The sequence below is a fragment of the Anopheles coustani genome, chromosome 3, assembly GCF_943734705.1.
Source record: "Anopheles coustani chromosome 3, idAnoCousDA_361_x.2, whole genome shotgun sequence".
NCBI lineage: Eukaryota > Metazoa > Arthropoda > Insecta > Diptera > Culicidae > Anopheles > Anopheles coustani.
In genome coordinates this window covers 74,426,067-74,452,465 of record NC_071288.1, presented here as the reverse complement: position 1 = coordinate 74,452,465, position 26,399 = coordinate 74,426,067, and the positions used below count along the sequence as shown (strand labels likewise).

General features: G+C 41.8%; 1 protein-coding gene across 1 annotated transcript; it reads right to left on the bottom strand.

Moving 5' to 3' along the window:
- LOC131266594 (muscarinic acetylcholine receptor DM1) lies at window positions 1–26,399 on the bottom strand. Its single transcript, XM_058269178.1, has 4 exons — window positions 25,519–26,399; window positions 3,609–3,789; window positions 3,335–3,522; window positions 1–817 (listed from the first exon to the last, which is right to left on the bottom strand). Exons 1-4 carry the CDS (start codon window positions 26,397–26,399, stop codon window positions 1–3), a joined length of 2,067 nt encoding a protein of 688 aa, XP_058125161.1.

Here is a 26,399-nt window from a genome sequence, read left to right as displayed (position 1 = left end):
TTAATTATATACCCCACGGGTCATCGCTTCCCGGTTGCGCGTGTGCCACTTGCAGGTGAGGATGCGCACGTAGGTCCGGCGGAAGGAGGCGTTGCAGAGCGCGTAGCAGACCGGGTTGATGGTGGAGTTGATGTAGCAGAGTGCGTAGAAAAAGTCCCACAGCTCCTGAGGGATGCAGCCGGTGCAGGCGGTGAGCGGCTTCAGCAGCACCAGGATGTTGTACGGCGTCCAGGTGATGATGAAGCTGAGCAGGATCGCCGACAGCGTCTTGGCGGCCTTCGTCTCCTGCCGCTTCTCCTGCGACTTCTTCTTCTTTTTCACCTGGCGCGCCGTCTGCGCGAGGTTGGCCTGGTGGAGCTGCTGCTGCTGCTTGGACAGCGGCTTCGAGATGATCTTCGCCGACAGCGGCAACCGGAAGTCGGTGGTGGCGGTCGACTGGCGGCGCGTCGCTACCGGGATGATGTAGTCGGAGTCGCGGGAGGGTAGGGGCCGCCGAGGTGGCACCGTCATCGACATCGGGACGTCGTCCTGGATCATCTTGATCGAGGGCGCCCGCTCGTCGCCGGACCCACCCTCGGGCGGCAACCGGATCAGGATGGTGTACACCGAGTCCTGGCTGACGGAGCGCGACCCGAGCCGGTTGCTGTTTGGGAGGGAGCGAGAATCGCGCGCCCCGTGCAGATCCTGTAGGTGCGCCAGCGGGGGAAGGGCGGGCCGGATCGGCGTTGGCGAGATGTCCGGGATCATGCTGACAACGTTCGCTCGACCACCCGAACCGGCCACGTACGGATCGCGGATCACGTTCAGCGAGGTGCATCTGAAAGGAAACAACGGCACGAGGCGAGAGAAAGGGAGAAAACCCGACAATCGAGCGGTTAACTTTAGATGACGCCAAGTTTAAACTACTCCTCGCAAAAAAATGGCCGATCGATACAACGATTTGAAAACGCTAACGCCAACGAGCGAACGAAGGAACGAACGAACGAACGAATCGATGGATGAATCGGTGGATGAATCGACGAGATGAGAGCCCGGCATTCGATGGAACCGATGCACTTCCCGAGTCAGCGAGGGACGGACAATGCACATGAGAACAACATCCAGCGCAAGAACAGGGTGAGGGCAGGTGCAGACAACGGAAACGCAACACACAGCAACACATGGAACGTGAAACAACGACAACGGAGTGACGCCAAAACGGCATGGTGTGTGAATCTGATTTTGCAGTTGTGTTTTGGAGTGAGATGGGAAGTGAGACGTGAATGTACTGGTTGAAAACAAAACGAAAACTCAAACAATACGAGCACGGTGTAGAAATTTTCTGATGGATGGATTTCTTTGTAATATACAAATAAGAATGTAATAGAAACTCAATTAAATGTAATGTTTTAGTCCGCAAAAAATAATACTTCACATACTTAATACTAGAATTAAAAATAAGCGATCATCTTGACCGTAACGCAATTTACGATATTAAAAAAATACTAATATAAAAAAAAAGGATTTTCTTAAAATCCAAACTAAACTTCCAGATTTTTCTGTTTGACCAGTTTCGAGAACCAACTTGACCACCCTTATATTCCTTTTCATTTTGACCACTCTTTTTACCACACTAAAACGTCGCCATTTTCGGAAAAGTTTCAAATCTGTAAACTTTTTATTATATTAAATGACCAGCTTTTTTCGTTTTTGGATTTTGTATGCACTCCTTCATCATTGTACTAGCTCGGTTTAAATCAAAAACCGTTGAAATTGAGATTTTTCTGCATTTATTTTACAACATGTGTTATATAAATCCAGAGAAAAAGTATGTGCTAGAATGCTAATTTATTAAACCACATTTAATTCATTAAAAATTAAATCATAATTTTTAATTCCAAATGACGCCATAAATTGACTTCAAAGGTCGAAAATAACGCCAATTATCATAGCATCCGTCCTGCATAACACGTTCGCGTACGGAACAATGAAACAAAGCACAGGACAGGAAACAGCCTATGAAAACTTGAAAAATCCACAACTTCAAGGTCAATTTGTGGCGTCATTTATCATTTTAAAAGCATGAAATTATTTTACTAAAAGTGGTTTAATCTATAAGCTTTCTAGTGGACACTCATTTCATAATTTAAATGTTTTGAAAAACTAACAGCCAAAAAGGATTCAAATTCGGTTCTACTTGCTCGTGTTTACATTACGAGCTAGAAGAACGATGGATAAATGCATAAAAAATTCTAAATCACCAAAAGATAGCCAATAAATAAGCTTAAAAAAACATTCACAGATTTCACAAAACCAAAACAATTACAAAATTATAGCTTTGTATTCTAGTGATAAAAACGCACCTAGAATCGGAAAACACGAAGCAAAACTATGAAATGAAAACTTTGCATTGCATTGCTCTCTGCATCTCTGTAAGTTTTGCGTTTACCAGGCGTGGCTAATGAAATTGTCCATTTTACTTCACAGGGTAGTTTTGTTGGTTTTAAATCAATCGAGTTATTTTTTGATTATAAATATATGCACTTCATTTGAATGTAATGTGTACGCTTAAATAAAATATTCTGGACTATTACTCTTACCACATAAAATAACTTGTAACAGTAGCTTAATTTGAATGCGGTGAGTGTGGTTCAACGATAAGACTGGTTAAGTACAATAACCACAGCTGGACTTTTGTTAAAAAAATAATTTCTACATGAAATGCATTGCGTTAGGTATCAGTGTGCTATGAGATAAATACTGGTGCTGATTCCGAATGAGAACAAAAACAATAAACCACCAGAAACATGTAACCCATAACTAAAATGATCGCAATGAACATATTTATGACGTTATGAGTAAATAAAAATGACTAGAAACAAATCACTTCCAACGAAAAAAAAACAGGTACTGAATACGTTGCATGTGTTGTGCGTTTTCAAGCTAGATTAAATCTATCGTAACGGCGGTGTCAAGCGAAGCCTAAGCTGTGGTATCCAGACTTCCATGGATCCATTGTTTAACGGCATTTCATAGAGTGAAACAGTGGGATAATGTAGAGGAAATAGAAAAACCAACATAAGGAAAGTGAAATTAAAATTACATAGATTAAAGCAACAGATAAACGAAAAGCAATATTTGATAAGATTAGTTAAACAATTAGAAATCACCATTAGAAGGATTGGGGTTGTGAAGTAAGGAAAAGTGAGTTTGAAAGAAACAACACAACAGAAATGCATCTCGCACAGCCAGCCAGCTAAGAAACATCGAAACATGGAACAGAGTGTGGTTTTTTGAGTGTTGCATAAAGGTTTTAATAGAAAGAAGAAAGGTTCGGAGACCGAGTTTCGTCTACCTGGTGACTGAGCTTGGTAGGGGAGTTTCTATGGATACTGGTGTTGCATACCCTAAGTCCGACGGTTCCTCGACGTCATACCCGTAGTCGTCGGAGTCCTCCCGGCCCGAGTGCCACCACGCGATGCACCACTCCTTGATGCCACCGAAGAAGGTGGTCGGCTTTTTCGGCACCCCGTTGATGGTGATCTGTCAAAGGGAGAGTGAAAGGAGTGGAGTTAGAGCGGATGTAGGAAATGTGTAAATGGCCTGCGAAAGGCCGCTACATTACTTACGCTCGAGCGTCGAGATAGCATGCCGTGGCCGTAGCCACCGTCCGGTAGGACTGCGTTGGTCATGTAGACGCTCTCCGCGTCGGCGGACGACTCGCTCCTCGGGCGCCTCCAGCCGTCCGCGTCCGCCACGCTGGCCGGAAGTGCATGACCGCCTGAGTGATTGACGGCCGTGTTTTCATCGCTGCAAACAGACCAAAACCGAGAGAGTGGGAACCATTACTACGGGATGGTGAAGCACCACCGAACGCCTCCATCATGCGGACAGCGTCGATGCCCTTTTCCGCGACACCATGCACGTTCCATTAAACGCAATCGGTGGAGTCTGCACGGACGCAGTGACCCAGTTCTTCGAGGCGGAAATGATGCAAACGAACGCTGCGGAGTGATGAATTGCGCCGTCCGAAAAGCAAACGGACGCGAAACATCGTGCCATCATGGTCGACATGGCTAGAATGCGCGACGTTTCCAAAAGGGACAATGCGAGCGTTTCCACAACGTTTCGTTCTATCTTTTGCTACCATCACATCAAGTGGAAAAATACATGATGCGGTAGCGATCGTCAATAGAGATTTGTGCAAGTTTCTAACACAAAATATACAACTTCTATAGTTAACGGCAGAGGTCGGCACACGTTTCCTGAAAAATCCAGATGTTGAAAAATACCCCGAAACCGGACCTGGTAATATAACTTTAATTTTAACAGCTTTTGTTTTGTTGAATTTCGTTCTATGATTCAATTTATTTTATTATAATTGAGATTAATTATCTACTCAAATTATTTTACTATAGCAAGGTGTTGATAGTGTACTCTCAGTAATTAAAATAACTCAGCTACAAGAAGTTTTGAATACTGGATAAGGAAAATATGTATCTGTAATGTTTATTTTAGACACAAAGTAAACATGTTAGTTTACCACTGGATACAAAACGAGAAGAACTATACTGGATGATTTTAGAACGATTAATTGTAAACTGCTAAAATATCATAAAATATATGAGGAAATTGTCTATAGGGTGCCCCAGCATGTCTGAACATGACTTTGATACGGACTTGGTAACCAAATAGGTTGACGAGACGAGTCAATCTTAAGTGATAAAGTTTTCCCGAAAATACAAAGCATTTCCTTGAAATAGCGCAAAGAATTCGTGCACAAATGGTGACCAATTCCCAATGTTTCATTGAGTCAGTTAACAAAAATGGAACCTGTTAGTATCGACGCAATTAGAAACGCAATTCGGAAGTATGATTAGAGGTTTACCTATGAATCTGGAGGTAACCTGACCCTGTAAATCATAGTCCTACAACTTGTGATACCTGTCGTATGTAAAAAGGATGCTTCCTCCAAGAGATGCTTCCTCCTAGGTACCAAACGGTTTTTTCTCAAAAAGTATACAGGTCTTGAACAACAAATATGATTAGAAAACGAGAGCATTCAATACAAAGCCGACAGTCTGGAGTTCATACCCCAAGAGCTGAATCCGCTAAGCACTTCCCTGGCCCAACCCATAGAAACAGTAAAAGAAACAGATAAACAAACATTGCAAAGCAGCATATACCATAAACAAATTTCAAAAAGACTGGAGAAAAGTATCACAAAATCCTTGTTAAACCGTCTATACTGATCCAAAGTTAGTTCCTTGGCTTACATTTAAATTGTGATTAAAGTGTAATTGACCCTATGTATTGAATACTTTGACATCTTGCAGTATTGACCAATTCGTTTGACAGCTTCAACAAACATTTCAAGGAAAACGCTAGGGTGGTATCGTAAATTCAACCAGAATGGAATTGTTCATTTATTATGTTGCATTCCCATTTTCTACCGGGCGGAATTTGACCAGCGTGCTGAACTTTCCCGACCTATAGTGTAGGAAATATAAATAGGAGTTTGATCACTAGTCCTTATGAATTCTATTACCCAGGAAACCCTTTTCCAATCATCAAGCTCAAAAAAAGTATTTAACCTCAGTCAGTTTCTCGCGAAGGCAGTCCCGCGAAAAAGGACCCCAAACTAACCAACAATTGTTTCAACAAATAAACACCACATTAAAGCGATTCACAAAACCATAACCTCCTCCGAAACGGGATCCGCTGCAGCCGAACGATCGTGCCTCGCATTACTTTATCTTCATCATCCGAATCCCAGGTCAAGTGGGATTCAAATGTACGGAAAACTCACCCCCCAACAACAATCCCAGGGCGGATGATGGAAGTTCCGCGGTGGAAAGGGTGGGGGAAAGGTTGGTTCGCAAAGACAACAACAAAAAATGAAGGCAATGAACGACACCCTCAATTTGATAGGGGTTCACATCTGAAAGGTTTTTCGCTACGGTTCGAGAGTTTAAATCACTCGACCGCAACCGGATGGTTTCGGGTTCGGGCTACATCAAGGGGCGCCCCAAAATACACGCACACACCCACACGCACACGCAGCACCCCAGCACTGTGTGCAGTGGTTGGCAATAAAACCAGCTGGTGGGTGGATGCGTTATGTTTTTCGCTTCCCCTCCCGACGAATCTCCCCCCCGAGGTAATCTGATAACCCTTCGCGTCCGTGTTGTCCATCTGGATGAAAGCCGACGCCGCAGCTGCCAGCATCGTCTTTGGGGGGGTAGACCTTTGTACCGACAACCGGCTGGTGGTTGATCTTTGGTCGGGAAAATTCCATTTTCAAATGCCATTCAAAACGCTTCGCCTCTTCGGGCGGTCACTCTTCGGATATAGGACAGCCCACGGGCTCCGAGATGAGCTTTTGAATCCTTGCGCCTGATCTACGGGGTAGTAAAATTTCACAAGTAGGTTGAATTGTCGTTCAATTGTTTTCATCCCTGTATCGTATCTTAGGTTCTACAAATTACTTGCGATGGATTTTGTAATAGTACGTCATCTTACGCGCTGTACTTGGGATGTTGAATGCTGGACATGGCAATGGGCAAAGGCAGATCATAAGATAATCAAACTAAGCAGCTGCTTGGGGCCCCTAGTGTTTGATGGCTTCGTCCATTTGGCCCATACTTTTTTAAGTTTTAATGATGAAATTATTTTTATTATTTTGCAACAAATTTGTTTGTTTTAAGTTAATGCGTGATAAGTTTGTGCATTTTCTTGTTATTGAAAATAAATGAAGAATTAAAAAATGTTGCTTGATCTAACTTTTCTAATTATTTTGTTGAAATATTAAATTCATGTTCCCAAGTATTTTAAAAAAGATTAGTGTGGATATAGTATTGAAGAAGTAGAAAATGTTGAGAAAAGTTTAAGGATTAAGGACATGTAATGTGTTTGCACATTTTCAAAATTAGTTATTTTGCTTGACTTTATTCTTCCTTGCTCTTTTGTCAATTTTCAATCACCTAAAATTTCAACTTAAAAGTAAAAATATAAATTACTTGTCAAATAGGTTCAAATAAAATGGTATTAGTGAAAAATGATATCTTGGAAAGTTATTGATGGTTTCGCATGAAATAAAATTTTGGTAATCAGGCTTTAGGCAATGAAAACTTTTCAATTGAATAACATTAAGGAAAATTGTACTCTGATTTGATTGATTCCTTGTTACAAATGTGTGGTTTAATCTAAATTAAAATTATATAAACTTTTAAATAAGAAACTGGATGTATAGCATGTTTTTGGGTCCTTTAACTTATAGCTGCTTAGGCCCCCTACAACGCTTAACCCACCTCCCTGCCATTCTGGATTTACCTGGTACCACAGTTTATTACACGATAACTGGTTTTACAAGAACTCTCTTATCGCTTGTAAAGACATTTAGAAAACCCACGGTAATATAGACATAATTTCCACATGCTCAACACCATCGAGGGGTTTTCGGCACAATAGAGACCGAACCCACTCGGAACCCTCGTCTTTGTCCGAGCAAAGAAGGAGTTTGGATGCTTCCGCGCTCACTTCACGTTTGACAGAGAACGATTTATTTATTCGCCTTCCTGCCGGTTGGAGCCGCAACAAACGCGCCGGGAAAACGGTTCCCGGCCTCTGGCAGCGAGGCCGGATCTGTTCATTTGCACCACTACTTGACAGACATCCGGGAGCGATCCCTCATTTCCCGAACAGTTTCTGGACATTCGCATTCAATCGCCGCTGCTGAAACGTTCATGAACTTGAACGGTGACCGGAAAAGGCCACGGTCCGATTCCGACCGTCAACCGTCCTCTTGGGAATGGAAGTACGCCTCCCACACCACCATACCCCTCTTCAGCCGAGGCTTCCCCTGGTCGCGCGGACAGGAAATGGTTGATTCAATCAAGGATTATTTTTCCTATTGGATGAAGTTGATTAAATTACAACCGGCGAACGTAACCGCTACCGGAGCCAGGCACAAAGACCTGCCAGACAGTGTCCTGCGGCAGTTATACCTCCGCAGATACATTTGCGCCATTTCTTGGCACGCAATAGACTTTTTTTCAGTGATGGTGCACCCAGCTCACGACATTTTCTAAGAAGAAAGTAGTAATCAAATCTTGCAAATATTTCAATCCTCCATAAGATTTTGCAAATGAAGTAAATCAATCTTCAGTGGTCGAAACAACAAGGCTGATAAATAGCAATTTTCTTGATGCATCAGTTCACGCGAATCTTATATAAACTATTTTCTTTGGGTTTTGTTAAAGACCTAAGTTCCTTTGCTACATATCAAAAGTTAGAAACCATCTCTATTGAACTTTTGACAAACTTTAGTAACGAACAAATAGTCTACTAAATAGTCCTCTCAATTTAAATTACCATAAACTTTCCAGAAACTACTAAGAACATCAGATCGGCTAATTTACCGTATAGTTTTAGCTTTGAAGTACATTTTAATAATGTATCGTTCTCATTTCCTGACTGATGAGAAAGTTTGCCACCACTGACCTGGCGGTGAACTTCCAAGTAAGAAAAGGAAAAGCAGCTTGCGTACAGTACTGGAACGAACCGACTGTTGCGAAGTGATCCCTCCGAAACCATACCTCATCAGTAGCAATTCACTACCGAGGGTTCGTTTGCTGGCATCTTTTGACGTTTCCTCCGGGCGTTTTCTAGTCGGTAACTGAGGGCAGCCGGAACCGTTTGAAAACGAACGTCATGTCCATTCCGTGCCAACTCTGTGTTGATTTGATTTTGCTAGTTGAATGTCCGATGTCTTCCGATGAATGTGAGACGTTTACACTCCCCCCTCCACTTCGCTTCCGCTTGCTGTGATCAGCTCACCCTTGCTTGTTTCTACGAAATTTTAAGTGGGCAAATAAGCAAACGATACCGATTGAACACAATGTTGCGCTAACCAAGCTCTGATGAGACTAGGTACGTTCTACTAGTAGGGATATGAAAGTAAACGTCAGTATGTGTAGCCTAGAGCCGTTCATTTCCGCTTCATCGACGCCTTTCTAGCAAAGCATCCTTCAGCAGCAGAGTGGCTGTTATGTTTTGATATGTTTTCAGTTAAACGTTTGATGGTTCGACACTTGATTTCGAAATTATTTTCAAATGGATTTTTATCAAACCTTCTGTATTGACATGTTCAAGGATGTTCAAACGCTTGTCGAGCGGCATCTTGGCCTGTCATTTTTTGATATTTTACAACTCCAACAAACACACATACTGATTGTTACTGTGATAAGAAAATCTTTGGCGTTGGAGAGAAGAGATGCAGCCAGCGTAGGCCAGCACTTATGAAGATTTTACTTTATTGTCATCGCTTATCTACCGGCACGTCTTCTGTCGCGTTTCGCTGCTTCCGGCGATAAAGCTGCCACCACCGCTAAAGCTACCAACACTTCAAAACCGACTGCAGGGGCCCTCCCCGTTATTCGTTGCCCTCGTTCCTCGGGGATCCGAAAGTGTCGCGAGCTTACTTCTTCTTTTCGGCCGTTTCGCAACGAAGTCACACGCACGTACTCGGCGCACGCAATATGGAAAAGTTCGGAAAAGTTCGACAACGTCTTGGCAGACGTGACAGACATCGCCAATACAGTCGGAGGATGCTGGTTGGTTCGTAAGACGGGTGTGAGGAAGGAGCGCTTAGATCAAAGAGGGTTTTATTTTATTCTTAGCGTGATCCACAGTTTGGTACATGCGTTTAACCTCACTTATTGTAGACGGTCAAGATCGTTTAAAAAAGAGGTCGTAGCACACAATGCAACATGCAAAAAGCTAAAGATCTGACAATTACCTTTAGTTTTGTTCAGAAGTGTCAGAAAAATTGTTCAGAAGTGTCAGAAATAAATACAATAGCGATATTTGTTCTAGTATGAATTATCTTGATTTTATATGGAGTCTTAAAAAACTAAACATTTCCACTCCGTGATAAATTGAGGGTCTAATATTTATATTTTTAAAATAGGTTGTACAAATATGCTGGATTCCTTATGAGTTTATAAGCTATTTAATTACTTTAAGGCTGTAAATCAATGCAAAATAGTCAAAACAATGCATTGTTCTATGAGCAATTTTGCCTTCTATTTGAAATGAGCTTCAAAACGAAAATACATTGAAAATATATTCAGTCTTTTAAAAGTTTTCTGTATTACCTCCACTAAAGGTACTCGATACCACAACAGTAGGAACCATACTACCATTCTTGGAACAATCGACAAGGAAGAAATAAGCGCTTTACTTTGTGTGTTTTTTATGGTGTACGGTGAAAATAGATGCTTTTCAGAAGAATAGTGTTATGTCGATTATAATTGGTATAAGTATGTAAAATATTGTGCTCTTAACATTTTTAAATTACATCATATTGTTAGTTAAATGACTTTATACGCCATTATTGGTACCATTACTATAATTTTTCACCAATTTTCGTTAAGCCATGGATCACAACTGGCAAGCCTGTTTGTAAACAACTTTGGTACTAACTGTCAAAACAATGGCGGCGCAGAAAATAGGTTGACACCGACCTCTTATTCACTAATCTTAATAAACGTTATGCAGCTATCCCTTCGATATGTTTTTACGGCATGTACTGAAAAAAATTTAATATTGGACTAAGAATGTTTACTTTTAAATTACTTATTTAAACCCTTTTTCCCATTCAATGAATTGAACTATTTAAAAGCCATGATTTGATGGACTAATTGTTTGGACCTAGGATTAAAAATAAACGTCACACTGCACCAGGTAAGACACCCAAGACGGTGCTCGAGGTGTTGAGACGCCCGCACTGTCTATCTGTCGCCCGGCTTCCGGCGTAACGAATTGCGTTAACTTACTTTCGAACGGTGTAAAATTGGTTCATAACAAACCCGGGCACCCGGCATTCCCCTACGGGGCGTGGCGTAGCGTTTCGTATCAGATTGCGCGGCGAAAAAGTTCGGCCAGCGAAGAATAAGATAAAGAAGAGAAAGGATGAAGTAAAAAAAAACAGCTCAAACCACATTTCCAGGATAACCCGGCCACGAACGAGTGGACCGGGAGCAGCTTTGCTTGTGTAATGATTTATTACATTAGCAAGTAATGGGCTCCCTTTAATCTGGTGGTGTAAGTTTTAAGCGAACGTCTTCGCGCGCACCGCACGAAAATTTCGTTTTCCTTTGCTTCCCATTTCTATTCCCTTTGCCATCCCTCCTTTCCCGTTGCCAGCGGTGGGAAAACTTTTCGATGTATTATGCAAAACCGCGCGACAGATTGCGTTGAGTCGGCGGGTGACACGAACACATGCCGTGCGTGAGCGCTGCCTGTGAATAATGGCGTCCCATTACCGAACACAGTGTCACACAAGGCGAGGGAAAGTTTAATTTGAACTATTTAATACTGATTACATAATGTCTACGGTTTGTAGCCGAGAATACTTCCAGCGAAAAAGGGTACAGCGATTAATTTGGAGGTGAAAATTCACCATTGTCACATTTTACGTTTTAAAGACGTTTCAGCTCTCGAGGAAAATCTTGGCTGCCTGAAAACTCCCCGGTGACCAACCAATTTTCCCGGAAATCCCTTTCGCTCGTAACCCTTTTTTTACAAATCACGCACAAATCTCGTACAGTTTATGTCCTCCTTTATCACCAATGCCCCTCCCACGGTCGCTGCCAGCTTCTCGATCAGCTTCACCGCGGCGAGGTGGATAAGCCTGGCACGAACTCCCACAGCACGCGCACCGGCATTATTATCGATATACATGTTTCCTCCTCCCCCATCACTCCCTTTTTCCCATGGTGGATCACCCCATCGTAAACGCCCGAAGTAATAGTCATCGACCGTTATGCGGATTGCGGATTGCGTGCCGATTGCGAACGCACGAAACGCTTGCTCCCGATTTTCAAACGGCGCGAGAGCCATACTTCATGCAATCAGATGAGGATATGCACGAGGGGATACCCAAAGGACCCCCGCCTTTGGCAACACGATAAGCAGTGGCAGCCGATGGGGAAAAGATTTGCATCTGGAAGCTCACGTCGGTGACAAAGCGGAACACTCAATGTTCAATTGCTTTGGAAATCAGATTTTATTGTTCAAATTTAACCCGGATTCTTGGGAACTTAGTTTTTTAATATTTTGAGAATTAGTCACATTTGGTATGAAGAACAAACACATTTGGTATAAATAACAAATATTCTTTACTATTTTACTATTTTAGTGTAATATTCTTGTCTATTTTTGTTATGATAGCTTAACGCTAGAATCCAAATAGGGATCATTTTTACCCTAACCCAAGTTTCGAATTGAACATCTCGAAAACAGCTGAATATTTTGTCAAAAAATAATAATCATACATAAATAAATAATGAGGCTTCTCTTAAAATTCAAACCTTAATCTAAAACAACTACTTCAGACTTTTTTGTTCAAGCAGTTCAGAGAACTAACTTGATTATCCCTCGATTACTTCTTTTTAACGCTGTAATTTCACTAGTTTTAAAGATTTTTGAAATATGTAAAATGTTACTTTTATTATATTTTATTTACAGTCTTTTGACGTTTTAGGTTTTTCGATGCATTTCTTCATCACTTCGCCAGCTCAATGTAAAGCAAAAACGGTCGAAATTGAGTTTTTCAGCTTTTAATAATTCAATATCTAAAAATGTTAATCCAGAAAAACGTAAGCGCTAGGAAGTTAGTTTGTTAAGGAACATTTTAAAACTAAAATCATATTTTTACAGTTACAAATGATGCCATAAATTGATCTCAAAGATCGAAAATAACAATAAATTCCCATAGTAATGTATCCCGCATAACGCTTCAAAATGCTCGTACGGAATAACGGAACAAAGTGCATTACGGAAACAACATATGAACAATTTTAAAATCCACATCTTCAAGGTCAATTTGTGAGTTTACATGATACATTTTGAATAACTAAAAGTTGAAAAGGATTAAAATTAAATTCACATAGACCATTTTTGCTTTATGAAGTGGTACATCAAAAAATTAAAAACGACAAAAGACTGTCAACAAATATACTAAAAAGCCAAGGTTTACGGATTTGAAAAATGTTCAAAAATAGTGAAGTTATAGAGTTTTAAAAATAAGGGTCAAAATGACCCCTAAAAAGCATCCGAGCAAGATTCCAAAGCGAAGTATTCTAAAGTTCAAGATTTTACTTTGCAACAGGCAAGTTGGTATTGAGGCAAATTACCTCCAAATGATAGACCTAAAGTATATACATATGAATATAATCCAGCCTACGACTATTCACCTGATACGTCCACAAAACCGGAGTCGTTATATCTACACGATTTGCGCTTTTCTTCGCAAAATCTGAAATCGGCAGTACGCTTAGGAGTTCAAAGAGAAACTAATCCCAACAGATTGTGGGATTTATGATCCAGTAGGTCCCGTTTTGATTTCGTAACCTGGCAACTTGGTAGGTATTGGTTTCCCGGAATCCCGGCTTGCTTTTCGCTTGCAGCGATGACGTCAAGCATCTGGAAAAGCCTCACGTGATGATTATCGCAACTGACTGCGGTGCGTTTTCGGATGAAATATTTTGCCGAATTTTTCACGCACTACCATTCCACGATCCGTCTTCTATCTGCTCTTTTCGGGATCTTTTTTATCCCGCTGCGTTCCTTTGGGCCATTGCGCTCCTTCCTCCCTTTCCCCACCGCTCATTATCGCGTAGGATCAACGACGGGAAAAATGGACCCCGGGCAGGAAAGCTTCGAGGGCCACATAAACACGAGAGCGAAAGCATCTGTGCCTCAGTAATCACCTCCCCCCAGCCCCGTTGTTGGAAGAGATGCCGTAATGTACAAATTTGTTTAGCTTTATGAACTTCCGACCCCGGTCCGGAACCGATCCTTTTCTTTGGTTCCTGTTTAACTTTCCCTCTTTTTTTATATTCCTCTCCACCCTCGGCTTTTACCGGAAATGGCGTTCCCGGACGTGAGGCTTTTTTCCAGCTAAGCGAAAAGCTGCTTTCTACGTTCGATGAACGACGCTTAATCGCACAAGCAAACATACTCGGCGGAGGTGAAAATACGTCGGATTCAGACGCTCACGATGGGGGATGGGGTGATGAAGAAACGTACCAAACGACATGCCGCTTAAATCACGTTAATGTTTTATGAAGCAAGTCGCAGAGGAAAAGGATAGGACAACGTTATACGACCACGGTGGATAAAGTTCCAGCCATCTCGTGGACAAAACTGGGGTTCAACAGATGGTTGAACATGTTTTTGAGAGCAGTCATATTGAATCAAACGCAGTAAAACAGGCATTAACGGACTATTACATAAGAGATTTTTTTAAGTACCATCAAATTAAAGAAAAAACATTCGATGATCAGAAAATTATTAAATCAGTCTTAAAATAATTATTGTTGTACCAACAACTTGTTTCTTTTTGAATTAAAAAGAATAGTAAATTCATCTTTTCAAAAAGGTAGATCAAAAACCAGGGTAGGTAGAACAAAAAATAAAACATAAATACGTTGCTGTAATGATATCCGCAGAAACTTTATGAGCAAAAAGAATTAAAAAATCCATTTACTATGGGATTTAACAACAAGGCAAAATTCATGTAACAATTCAAATCGTACCCCGCCCCTAGCCCCTAGCCACACGGGGACATCCATTCATGACGAAAGAAAAAAGGCAAGAAAACATGACATTCCCCGGAAAACGACAAGGACATTTGTGCCACTTCGGTTGTTGCGCTGAGCCGTTCGATGGTGTGCAAAATTTCCCGGCTTTCCATCCCGGGAGAACGCAGCTCTTGGTCCCGGCCATCTGGAGGGGGGAAATTCCCCAGGCCCGGACGCACCCAACCGTCCCTTCCGCTGGCTCAACCGTGGGCTGGAAAATTACGATCACTCTAAATTGGTGCGTAAAATCTGTGCCTGTTGGGTCGACTAGCTCTCTTTTTGAGTATTATTATATGTCTGTACCATCTGAAACGGGTGGCATCGCCGGCGAGCATCGGCGTGGCGCTGGGAAAGGCTGAAAACATCCCCGGGCACACTTTGGACCGATGCCAAGAAGCGGTGAGTTAGCCGGCAAACCCCCGGCCCCAAAAGAGCAACTACGGCTATTTAGTGATGCTAAAATAATTTCCGTGCAGGGCAAATTTTAATTAGCATAGAAACGTGCTGCAGACAAGTGCGCGAACAAATGCGACCTCCAAGCAGCCCCCATCCCGAGGAGAATCAGCCGGAAAGATGGCGAGATGGTGTTCTTCGCTCACAAGCTGCACAAGCGGTGCGGAAAAAGCGTGAAAACTTTCAGCATAATTAATGGATGCGTTTCTGGTTGGCTTGTTTGAAGGCGAGCTGAAAAACAAAACCGAAAAAAAACACTGAACAGCGGTACGGTTGGAATTGTTTACTATTTTATGTTGGAAATCTGGTCCAAACAAGGTGTGACACGGATATCCTAAGCTGTTTGACTACGGAAATTGTGTTAGTACGGTATTCTAAGAAATGTGTTTGATTTATTCACATTCATTCATGCACAATACATAACGTTTTTTAAATTAATTTTGTATATTTCACTTAGGGCTCCTTCCAAAACATATATTCAGAAGAGGAAAGAAAAACACACCCAAGCCGACTCACACTCCCAAGGAACATTTCCATTGCCTAATAGACTTAAACAAATTTTATATTTGTTTTAACATGAGTGTACTAAGTGAAATTGGTTTAATTGAGAATTTTCATCATGCAAAATAGCTCAAATGATTTCAACATCTTTAAAACCTTTTATAGATAGCTATTAAACCGACCATTAAGTCTAAAATCTTTGTCAACTCAACTGTCAACTTAAAACTAGTCCATGACAATACGTGAACTTGTAAACTTAAAATAGTCTTGTGGGACAATTCTGAAGTTATTGCAAATGTTCATTTTGTTGTAAGTTTGTTTTTGTTTTGGGTCATAAATTGTCCGTGAAGGTGGAGAAAAACGAAATGTAGTGGATATAACGGACAAAAAACATTGAAAACAAAAATAATGAAATGCAGAAGAACTGATCGATCGCCCATTACCAGATGCAAACCCAATACCGGTAAGATCGATTCTAGATCGATTCCCTGCATCTAAAGAAAATGACGTATGACCAAATATCACAAGCTCAAAAACATGCTCATGTCGATACAAATCTGTACAACAATCTGCAAAAATGAGGCGTAAATTTCAACACCAAACATGTTTTGAAAGATTCAATCACACAATGGTTTTATTTTGTGCTTAAGCAGCTTCTACATGCTATATTAAGTTCTCACACTTAACCTATATGAAGTCTAGACATGGTTTTAAGGGATGGTTTTGTCAATGTTCTGTACATTAGACACTTTTACACTTAAAACGGGTTTATAAAGGTTTTATCATTGCATTTGACAATTTTTACTGTAGATGAAATAAAGCACTAACAATATCCTTGGAGCTCTGAAAAAACTTAAAATTTTACTTTGGATTGATAAGACTTTTGATCGATGAGCTTGAAAGTTTTTCTAATTAAGGATAGTTAAGGTAAGTTTTCCCAACTTAAAAGCTATAGATTGTAAATTTTGCTTATAAACTACCAAGAGAAGGTAAAGTTTGACAATCTTGTTCATTCTCTAACGCGAACGCGATTGTTTGTTGTTTGTTTTCCAATCGCTTACCTCTCTTCCGCCATTTTCTTTGGATAACTGTTTCAAGCACGAACAGTTTCCGTGAAACTTCCATTCGAAACAGATCGGAGATCGGCTAGAAAATCCTCTCCTACAGCTTCAATCTCCAAGTTACGTTGATATTACAGCCGGGATCAACCGTTTCTCGTCAAACAGAATCGTTCACAAAACTACTCCGACCGTCAGAACGCAATCATTACGGTATGGTTTCGACCGATGGTTCTCTTCTGGCTGACGACGTGTCGAGGTGATTAGGTTTCCAATTAGGCGACCCATCAGAAAGCAGGCTCCGCGCTCCCATTGACCGGTTTGTGAAAAACTGAAACACTTCTAATGGGCGGCGGTGGAGTCAGTTGATGGGAAGAGTGGTTTCATTTTCCATCGGTCTTACCGCTCCCCTCCGCCGCTGCAACGCCGCCCGCCACTGCAGCACCATTCACCGGAGGACCTCTGGAATGGTCGTGATCTCATTGCCATTTCGATGCCGGAATTGTGGGACTACCGGGCGGGATTGATTTAAACCGATCCTTAAAAGCACGGTCGTGGCAGTGCACTCCGTTTCACAATTTCTTCGGCAGGAAAAAGGACGCCGGTCCGAGTAACGGGAGCTTGATTGATCTGCGCAACATCGGCCCCTCGCCCAGGGAGGTTGAGATTATTATCCTCCGCCCGAGAAAACGAAATTGGAACCACTCTGCCAATGCCAGATTGATTGATGTACGAGTGAGCGGTCAGGGACGGTCCGGAGCGCGTGTACGTGTGTGTGTAGGTGAATGTTTGCCATATTTGTCCAGTTTCTGTTCGAGCCCGGGTTCTATCCTGATGCTTGCATCCGGTGTAGGGTCATTTTAGATTGGAAGTGCAGAGATCCGCTCGGTGGTCAGATCCACTCCAACCCCGATTTCCTCTTCGAACCCCAATACCCATGCCTGGTTTTCAATATCTCAATTCGGGACTGATGTAAGTTTTCATTTCACTCATCCATCAGAGTGAAGAAACTAGGTCAAACTAGTTCCGATCACATCCAAATAAAACCAGTACATCGAATAAAATGCATATCAGTACACAATTATCACACAAAGGATTCATAATACAAACTCCCTGCCGATCCCTCGTCTATTGTTGACCTAATCAACCGACATCGGAAGACACAAATGAGGGGAATGTTTTTAAATGGGCTCAGAGATAACTTTGAAGAGATTATTTTGAACATGAAAAAAGCAGTGTAATGGAGCTAAGCAGCCCATCATGGAAGCCTACTCGAATGAGTTTTAATCTAAAACGGACTATTTCCAGTTCAAACAAGCGATTTCTCCTCTGATTAGGGGATTTTCCATGTGTGAACCAAGTTCAATGGAAAAAGAGGTCGCAGCATGCCATGTAACGTGCCAAAAACCGTGGGAACATTTTTGACAGTTGGTTTGATTTTTGTTTACTTCTCACAAGCAGCCAGGAAAGTGGGTTAAAATTGCAAATTTGGGGCATATGGCCTTAGTTGCCGGTCCTTAATCCACAGAGGTCTACATCACCAGAGTAGCTGGCGAAGGCCCAGGAAGCTGGATTCAACAGCCGTACTGGTGTAAATCCTCGCAGACGAAGAAGAAGAAGAAGAATTGCAAATTTGGTATGTTTCATCAGCAGAACAATACTGCACGAGGAAGATCATCACACTTGATTTCGCTAATCATGGCGACCAACAGGCTTCATATCACATGACTTTACACAGAAGAGTAGTTTCAATCCACGAAACAATGGGCATCTAATTCAGATTTTCCAATTACCTATTTTGTATAAGGGATTTTTACGAAGATCTCCCACACACTCCAAGTTTGTAGGTTTGTTGTTTGTAAACAACTTTTATACCAACTGTCACAACAATGGCGGAACAGAAAATAGCTATGACTCTGATCTTGGTGTGAACCAACTTTACTAAAAATAGAAATTGTGTTGTTCTATAAAAATATTGTTCTATAAAAATAAGTATTTCGCTGTCAGTTTTGTTCAACGCGTCACCCAAACCCAACAGAATGTTGTACGACACAAAAATGGCAAACATTGCAGGTAGTAATCATTCGTGAAAACAGAACCATTATCTCGCATCAGATCTTAACGCAACGTACGGAGAAAATGATTTCACTATCTCTTAGCGGGACAGTACACTCTATTAACGAATAGACCGACTAAACTTTTCTTTTCCGGACCGGAGAATTTTCCGTTTACCGTCGCAACTCTCCCCCGCGGCACGTCTGGATGGGAAAAGCAAATGAATGCGACGAGCTGCCGGTCATCAATCATTCGTCTCTCCATCCCCAAGCGGACGTGAGTAAATTTAATCTATCGCATAAAACTAAAGCAAATGGTCTATTGCGTACCGGTGGGATGGGGAGGGGAGCGCGTTCTTGAGCGAGTAAGAACGTGCCAAGCGAGTAGCATTAGAACCGCTTTTGGTATTTCCGTTGACGGAACCACCCAAAAGGCCGCCAGTTATTGACATTCAACAGGCGCGCTGCCCCCCCCGTTTTACTCCCCAGCGCCAAAAAAGTAAAGCACGGTTGCGTCGAATGGATTCGGAATTAAGATGTACATCATCATTGATTTGATGGACAAACTTTCTTCACCGAGAGCTGACCGAATGCGGAACGAACACTTTTTGGGCAGTTCGCGTTTCATAATAAAATAATGAAGTGAACGCTGGAAAGATGAACTCGGCAGAGAAGTTTACTCTGGTAAACCCAAACGGAATGAAACTCGAAAACGAATTGTTTTCCGGTTGAAGTTGGCTTCGTCCACAAAGTGGCAGATTCATTTGCCATCCGACAAGCTGGAACGTATTTATGAACATCACGATGGCACTTTTCACAAAGAAGCAAATATGTGCTGACCACCACCGGCAGGCAAACAACGCAAACAGTGGCACACATCCCAACAGTGGCTATAGTGTTTATTCGTGTATTCTGGGAAAACCGGCTCAAACGAAACCCACTCGGGAAGAAGAGGCGGAAGTCCGGGGCTCAGATGAGTTTCTGGCGGAGATAAACCAACCTGACCGCAAGCAAGCGACGGAAGTCGTCGCTTTTCAAATTGCCTTCCTAGACTAGACAAACGGAAGCAAATGGTTTTGTGTCGCCATCGTATTCGGGCGGTGACGTCTACAGGAGTTTTGGAAAATCTCAGGGACAGAAGTTCTTCTGAACATGGCGAGGAATTATTCTTCGACTTCCTGCCATTGTTTGCATTAAGAAACCAAGTATAAGGCCATCTGAAAGCACACCTTTCGTCAAAAACCTGTTCCGCCAAAAAGCGAAATATACTGGATATAAAAATAAAACAAAATAAAATAGTACGATGGAAAACAAACCGTTTATTTTCCATTCTAGATGCTCGACCTTCGCTCTCTTTTGTGTGGTTCAGACTAAAACTTGACTCACTGAGACACTTCAAGGGCGGATCGCTTCAAACCCTTCAAGACTCTACTCGCTATTGCATGCAGCAAATCAATTGCTTTTCCACTCCATTCGAACATTCACTACAGAGAAAATGTGCACACTTCGATGGAAAAGTCCCTAAGAAAACGTTGGAATTGTCCTCAAACGGAAAGTAGTTTTTACAGCGATTTTCCAGTTGCGATAGGAAGAAGTGGTGATAACAGGTGCTAGACGATGCTCAAGTTCCATCCAAGAATTTGTACTCAATATCAACGGGAAGTCAGCACGGTCCGATTCCTGAATAGATCTTTTTCAGTTTTGTGTGGGGCTTATATTTTAAACCTTTTTTCTGGAAAGGTTTTCGAACAATACAATCGCTGTGAATAGAACATCGTTTTTCGCTAACAGACCTTTAACTGAAATATAAAAGACAAACATTATCTCTAACCATCTAACCAAGTAGTAATGCGCACTAAAATGACCATGCATAAGCGTTACTAACATCGAAATTGTAAACGTCGTGCTAGCCTCTCCACTGAGGGATTTGCTATTTTAAATTTTAAATTATGCAAACCAATGCAATCGTTGCGTATTTTCCAACTTTGAATCTGCTTATTTAAAAACCTGAAACGACACCATTCGGCTTCGCAGAAGCTCCAACGGTTCGACAAATCGATCTTCCCGCCCCCCGACAGAAACGCCGGGAGTCATCCGTGAAGCAAGCGTTCGGATTTCAGGGCAGCAGCAAGGACTGTCTTTCGAATCTTTTATTCATCCGCCAGGAGCTTGCGCTGGAAGCTTTCTTCAATATTGCTCCGCTACCAATCAACACCGGACGTTACTTTTTCCCGAGCACTGGAAGAAGGTGATTTTATTTCAAATAGAAAATCCAATTCCAACGCTTTTTTCTTTAGTTTCGTTTCAGTTCCGTTTGAGTACAAAAGTGTATCCTTACTGTACAGACAATCGGGATAATTCGTCCGGTCCGGTTGTTGTTTCCTTCGTGGAACACGGTCGAGAAAGTTTTCAACCTACCTCACTCTTTTTCTATCTCGTTCTCTCATTTTATATCACTCTTCACTTCGAAAAAGCACAAACGACTAAGACAAAATAAATTCTATTGGAACTTTGGTACTTTTTTTACATCGTGTTCCAGATGCATCCATTGTTTAAGGTTATTTATAGAAGATAATATTATACAGATAATAATTTACATTTGGAGAACTCTGTTTTTAGATTTATATATTTTTGAATCTAATTTCATAAAGGGAAAAATTGCGTTCTTATAAAAAAAAAGCACATCATAATGGAAGACAAGTGCTTGATTATTCAAGCAACCCGTATTGTCGATTTTTCAATGAAAGTGGTTTGTCCTGCGGGGAATAATTCAATTGACACAAAAATACAATCATCTTGCCTTCGACTAGTGTCGATGCTAGGAAGCATCCACCATGAATGTTGGATAGCGTGAAACAAAAAGGTTTAACAATGCAACGAAAAATAATTCCGTAATCATTAGAAAAGAAACGAACTAGCTTAACTTTGACTCAAGTGGAATTATACAACAGGTTGAAACTGCTCAAAAATTATGTTAACATCCTTTGGAATTATATTAAAGAATTAGGCGCAATGCAAAGCCATGGACATTCCTAACATCTAGAACTGGATCTTAGTTCACCATGAGAGATAACGAGCTGTACATAAGAATAACAGAGAAAGGGTTGAAAAAAATGACAACAATTTGAAAGTGGCAATTTAATATCACTCGAAAACATGATAAATTTGTTCAGCTTCGGAATACTAGCTGACACTGAATATGAAACGGCTGACCGTTAGAGGTTATTTCCTTGGCTTGTGTTCCTACATGAAGATCGAAGAACGGACCTGTTGTGTCAGATTAGTCGTATAACCAAGTGGTTCTTTTTACTCCCAAACGGTGCTTTATTGATAGAGATATTCAGAGGTAAATTGAATGGAAAAGCTTTTATTAAAAACACCCAAGAAAAATGATTGGAGTAATTAATTTGCTATCTTGTGTTCTCGCTACGGATACACTGTTAAACTCGATGGCCTCGGAATATATCGGGTTCAAGAACATCGAACAAAACCAATCCCGGACGAGCTGAACACCGACATATGGATGTTAGAATTTGATGAACAGGCAGCCGAACGTGAAACCCATCTGCTTGCCTGCACTGATTGTCTCAACTTTGATCCCTCAGACATGATGGCAGTAATGTTCCCGAGAAAAGACATCTCACTGGTTAGCTTAAAATCAACCATGAACGACAAACGCATGGAACAATGTCGGTCAGTACACTCCTGAATGAGATATCGGGTGCACAAATACATCAACCGGCTTTGGTAGAAGAGTATATCGAGTTTCTATATGCTACTATCCATCAGTAACTGCATGAACCTATTTTTACTTTTTCGTTGTTCTTTCAAGCTGTGCTAATCTAATGAAAAGGCAAATATGTTTTGAGAACCATAAATGCTTACTTGAAATATTTTTGTATAATTGGAACTGTACTGACATTTTTGTACTTTGGAGTTTTTGATGCTGTAAAAACACCCTCATAAAAAATCATAGAATGTTTATTGGTAGGTCTTGCTATTTTTGTGCCATACTTTCAAATATTTACTGTATTAAATTGAGCAAGTACAAAATTCTGCCTTGTGAGAAAAGATATTGAAACTAATATTTCACTTTTCATCGACCATCAGTTATTTGCAAGCTAAATACAACAACCACAGCACTGCTGAGTGGATTCATGCTTGAAGAATCATGTTTGAAATGACGTCAAGCTAGGCGAGAGGATAACAAGTACTCCAATGCTTTAATTAACACTGGCACTACATTGTTGTCGAGTCTTCGAAAACCTTCATCGTTCGTACCAACACACCAGAAGCATTCACAGCAAAGTTTCTTTCCGTGTAACCTCTTGTCCGTGGTGCATGTGCAGCTTATACACGATAAATCAATAGGCAGGTTAAGCGGAAAACTGAACGTCAAACAATACGTCAAGGTGTCTCTGATGCCGAGAGCATATATCCCGTCTTTCTACCCCATCGATTCTGTCGATTTTCCACTATACTTGTACTCGAGCTTGGTAATATCAGAGAGAGCTGCCCGTCGGGTGAACTCATGCGGAGTGCTTCACCCAAGGATTCTCGTTGCGGTTACACCAGAAAACGCTGTTGTTGGAAGGTACAGTAGTCTTCACCGGAACGTAGTAAACTTTACTCGCATAGCATTATTCTTGCTTCCCGAACCGAGATACCAACCCGCCCGCGACAACTTCTCCTGCTTTTCTACTTCCCCTTGTCATTGCAGAAATCCCTTCCGAACGCACTAGAAAAGCTCAAATCGAAGCACACTACAAAAGTCACTGGAGGCAACTGCTGCTGGCAGCTCATAAAACATGGCCACTTTCGGTGGAAAACAAGTGCAAATGGGGTGTCCGGCGGGTAGAGTGAGCCCGGAAGCTGCTGGTTGTCGGTTTGATTCTTCACACGAACTCCGAACGACGGTTTTATTGTTTTTCGATGGAAATCGATGCCAGTAACCACCAACATCCTAACCGTTAGGGAGGCTACATACGATAGTTGGAATAAATAAACAAGTGTCCAACATGCGAAAGGCTATGGATACATGCTTATACTTCATTAGTTCCTGAACAAAGTATGCCTGTGAAGAAGGCTTCCTTCTGTCCAAATGTTAATGGAGTGGACGATAAATGTGTTAATTTTATTATTTCTTCACATAGAACGTTTCCAACTCCATAAAAGACATTCTATGAGACATCTATAAATTAAAATACGTTCTTTTTGCATAAAAATTCATAAATTTTTAATATACAAATGTTATCTCCTTTTTCTGTTCATTTTTACAATAATTATCAGATTTTATTTTCCCATCGCTATGGATGGAAAAATTGAACGCACGACATTCGTACTTTATTACATTTTCCTCAAGACTGTCATTTGGATCGCATCTGTGATCCTGAAACCCCTGGATTTGTATAAGCATGCTGAGGATTCTATCAAGCTGGGAGTTTGAGTTTGTGTGCCAATGTTTCTTCGGTTTTAATTTACTATGAATATCTCCCGCAACTCCTCCCAATAAATACAGAACTACCAAATGGCTTGAACTGGCTTTCAAAATCAAAAGACAAAGTCCGGCTTGCCAACTGATTTTATTTCACCCGCAAGAAAGGTTTAGTGCCACATATGCAAAACCCACGTTAATATTCTTAGATACAATCTACTTATTCTTAGATTTTTTTCTATCGTCATTCCATTACTGATCTTTCAAAAATTTCCTACCTGTGCAACCTGACCAAAATCCAGCAGCATTAACTCATGTATTTTGTATCCAAAATAGCTACATTCAAGTAATACAATGTTTGAGCTCATTACGAAATGAGATATGGCGTACTTTCCCAAGCATAGTTATTTCTATTATTGAGAGTATGCTTGTTAAAATAAAATATTCAATAATACTACCTGATTAATTTCAAGTTTGATAAGGAAATTAATCAACAGTACACCAAACCAAAATAAAAATTCTGAAAAAGATCATAATTCAACGAAAATAAGTATGAACATGTTTTAAAAAAGACGGATCCACGAGCGCCGAGTGCATCGACGACGTGAGTTCGAATCCCCGAACGCTCTCCTATATGAGAAAGAACTGTCCATCCACGTACGCAAAGGGCATAGGTTTAGTAAGCCCCTCATGGGATAGGCATGACCGAAGACGTTCATTACGCCAAGTCAGAAATAGATTATGTAAAAAAGAATAACGATTATAAATATGTTATCTTATACCACTTTCTTAAGAAACTTTATTATTTAGAAAGTGGATACTCCAGTTAAAACGGTTTAATATTACTTTAAAAACATTAAATCATCGTCTAAGGAATCCGGCTCATACTTTCGAGTTCTTTTTCATCGTCTGGCCCAAAGTGGATCAATAGACGAGGTGAGTTCATCCGAAACAAATCTCTTTTTTTTTAGAAAAATAAAGGAAATATTTGACCATCGTTTTAGCATTATTTATGTACCCAATTCGTCGGTTTTTGTTTTTTCCAAAATTGATGTTATTTTTAATAGTGAGAAACGTAAAATGTGGAAAGTCAAGTGGTCAATGTTATTTAACATCAATTTTTCTTTTTATATTTCCCGCTCGTGCAGGCATCGTTGTTGTGTGCTTTTATTGGTAAACAAAACTAAGAACGATTATCAAAAATCAGTCTCAAAATGGCTGCCAAGAGGAGGCTTTTGAGCTTACCTCTCTTAGGACCCACCTAAGTCTTGCTCTTTTAAGGAAATGTATGCCGACCCCTGGTATAATGCTATCATTACTTAGCGATGGACTTTTCTCAAAATAGTTCCTAGTGATTCGACGACAAATCCTACCAGTCGTTTGCAACGTACCTCGAGTTGGACCGCTTGGACGAGTCCTTTTTGCGATCGCCGGTGAGGTTCTTGAGCTCCTTCTGCCGTTTCTTCGTCTCACGCCATATCCGGTAGTAGAGGAAGCACATGACGGTGACGGGCACGTAGAACGCCGCGATCGCCGTGCCGAACGTGATGTAGTGGTTGGTCTCGATGAACTGGATGTAGCACTCCTTCTCCGGCACCGTCCGCTTGCCCTCGATGTACGGCCAGCTGTAGATCCACGGCGGCCACAGCAGCAGGCTGATGCCCCAGGCCGCCCCGATCATGATGGCGGCCCGCGTCGTCGTGCGCTTGGCGCGGTAGGTGAGCGGGCGCGTCACGCTGAAGTAGCGGTCGAAGCTGATGATCAGCAGGTTCAGCACGGACGCGTTCGAGGCCAGGTAGTCGAGCGCGAGCCAGGTGTCGCAGATGTGCGGCCCGAGCGGCCAGTAGCCGATCAGCGTCGTCACCGAGAACAGCGGCATCGAGATCAGGCCGATCGCGAAGTCGGCGATGGCGAGCGAGAACAGGAAGTAGTTGCTGATCGTCTGCAGCTGCTTGTCGATCTTGAACGAGATCATCACCATCACGTTGCCGGCCACGGTGAGGATGCTCAGCACGGTCGCGATGATGCCGAGGATGATGATCTGCGTCAGCGAGTAGGTCGGCTCCGACTCCTCGGCCGAAGCCGGGTCCAGCGTGCCGTTGGCGGTGGCCAGCGCGGTCGCCGCCGCGGTGACGTTGTAGAACAGCTCCTCCACGTCGCCCACCACCGTCGTCGCTGCGGTCGACAGCGATGTCTCCGTCGTGTAGCGCGCCAGCAAGCTGTCAACCGTCGTCCGTTCGAACGGGAAGCCCATGCGGCTCTCCTTGCCCAT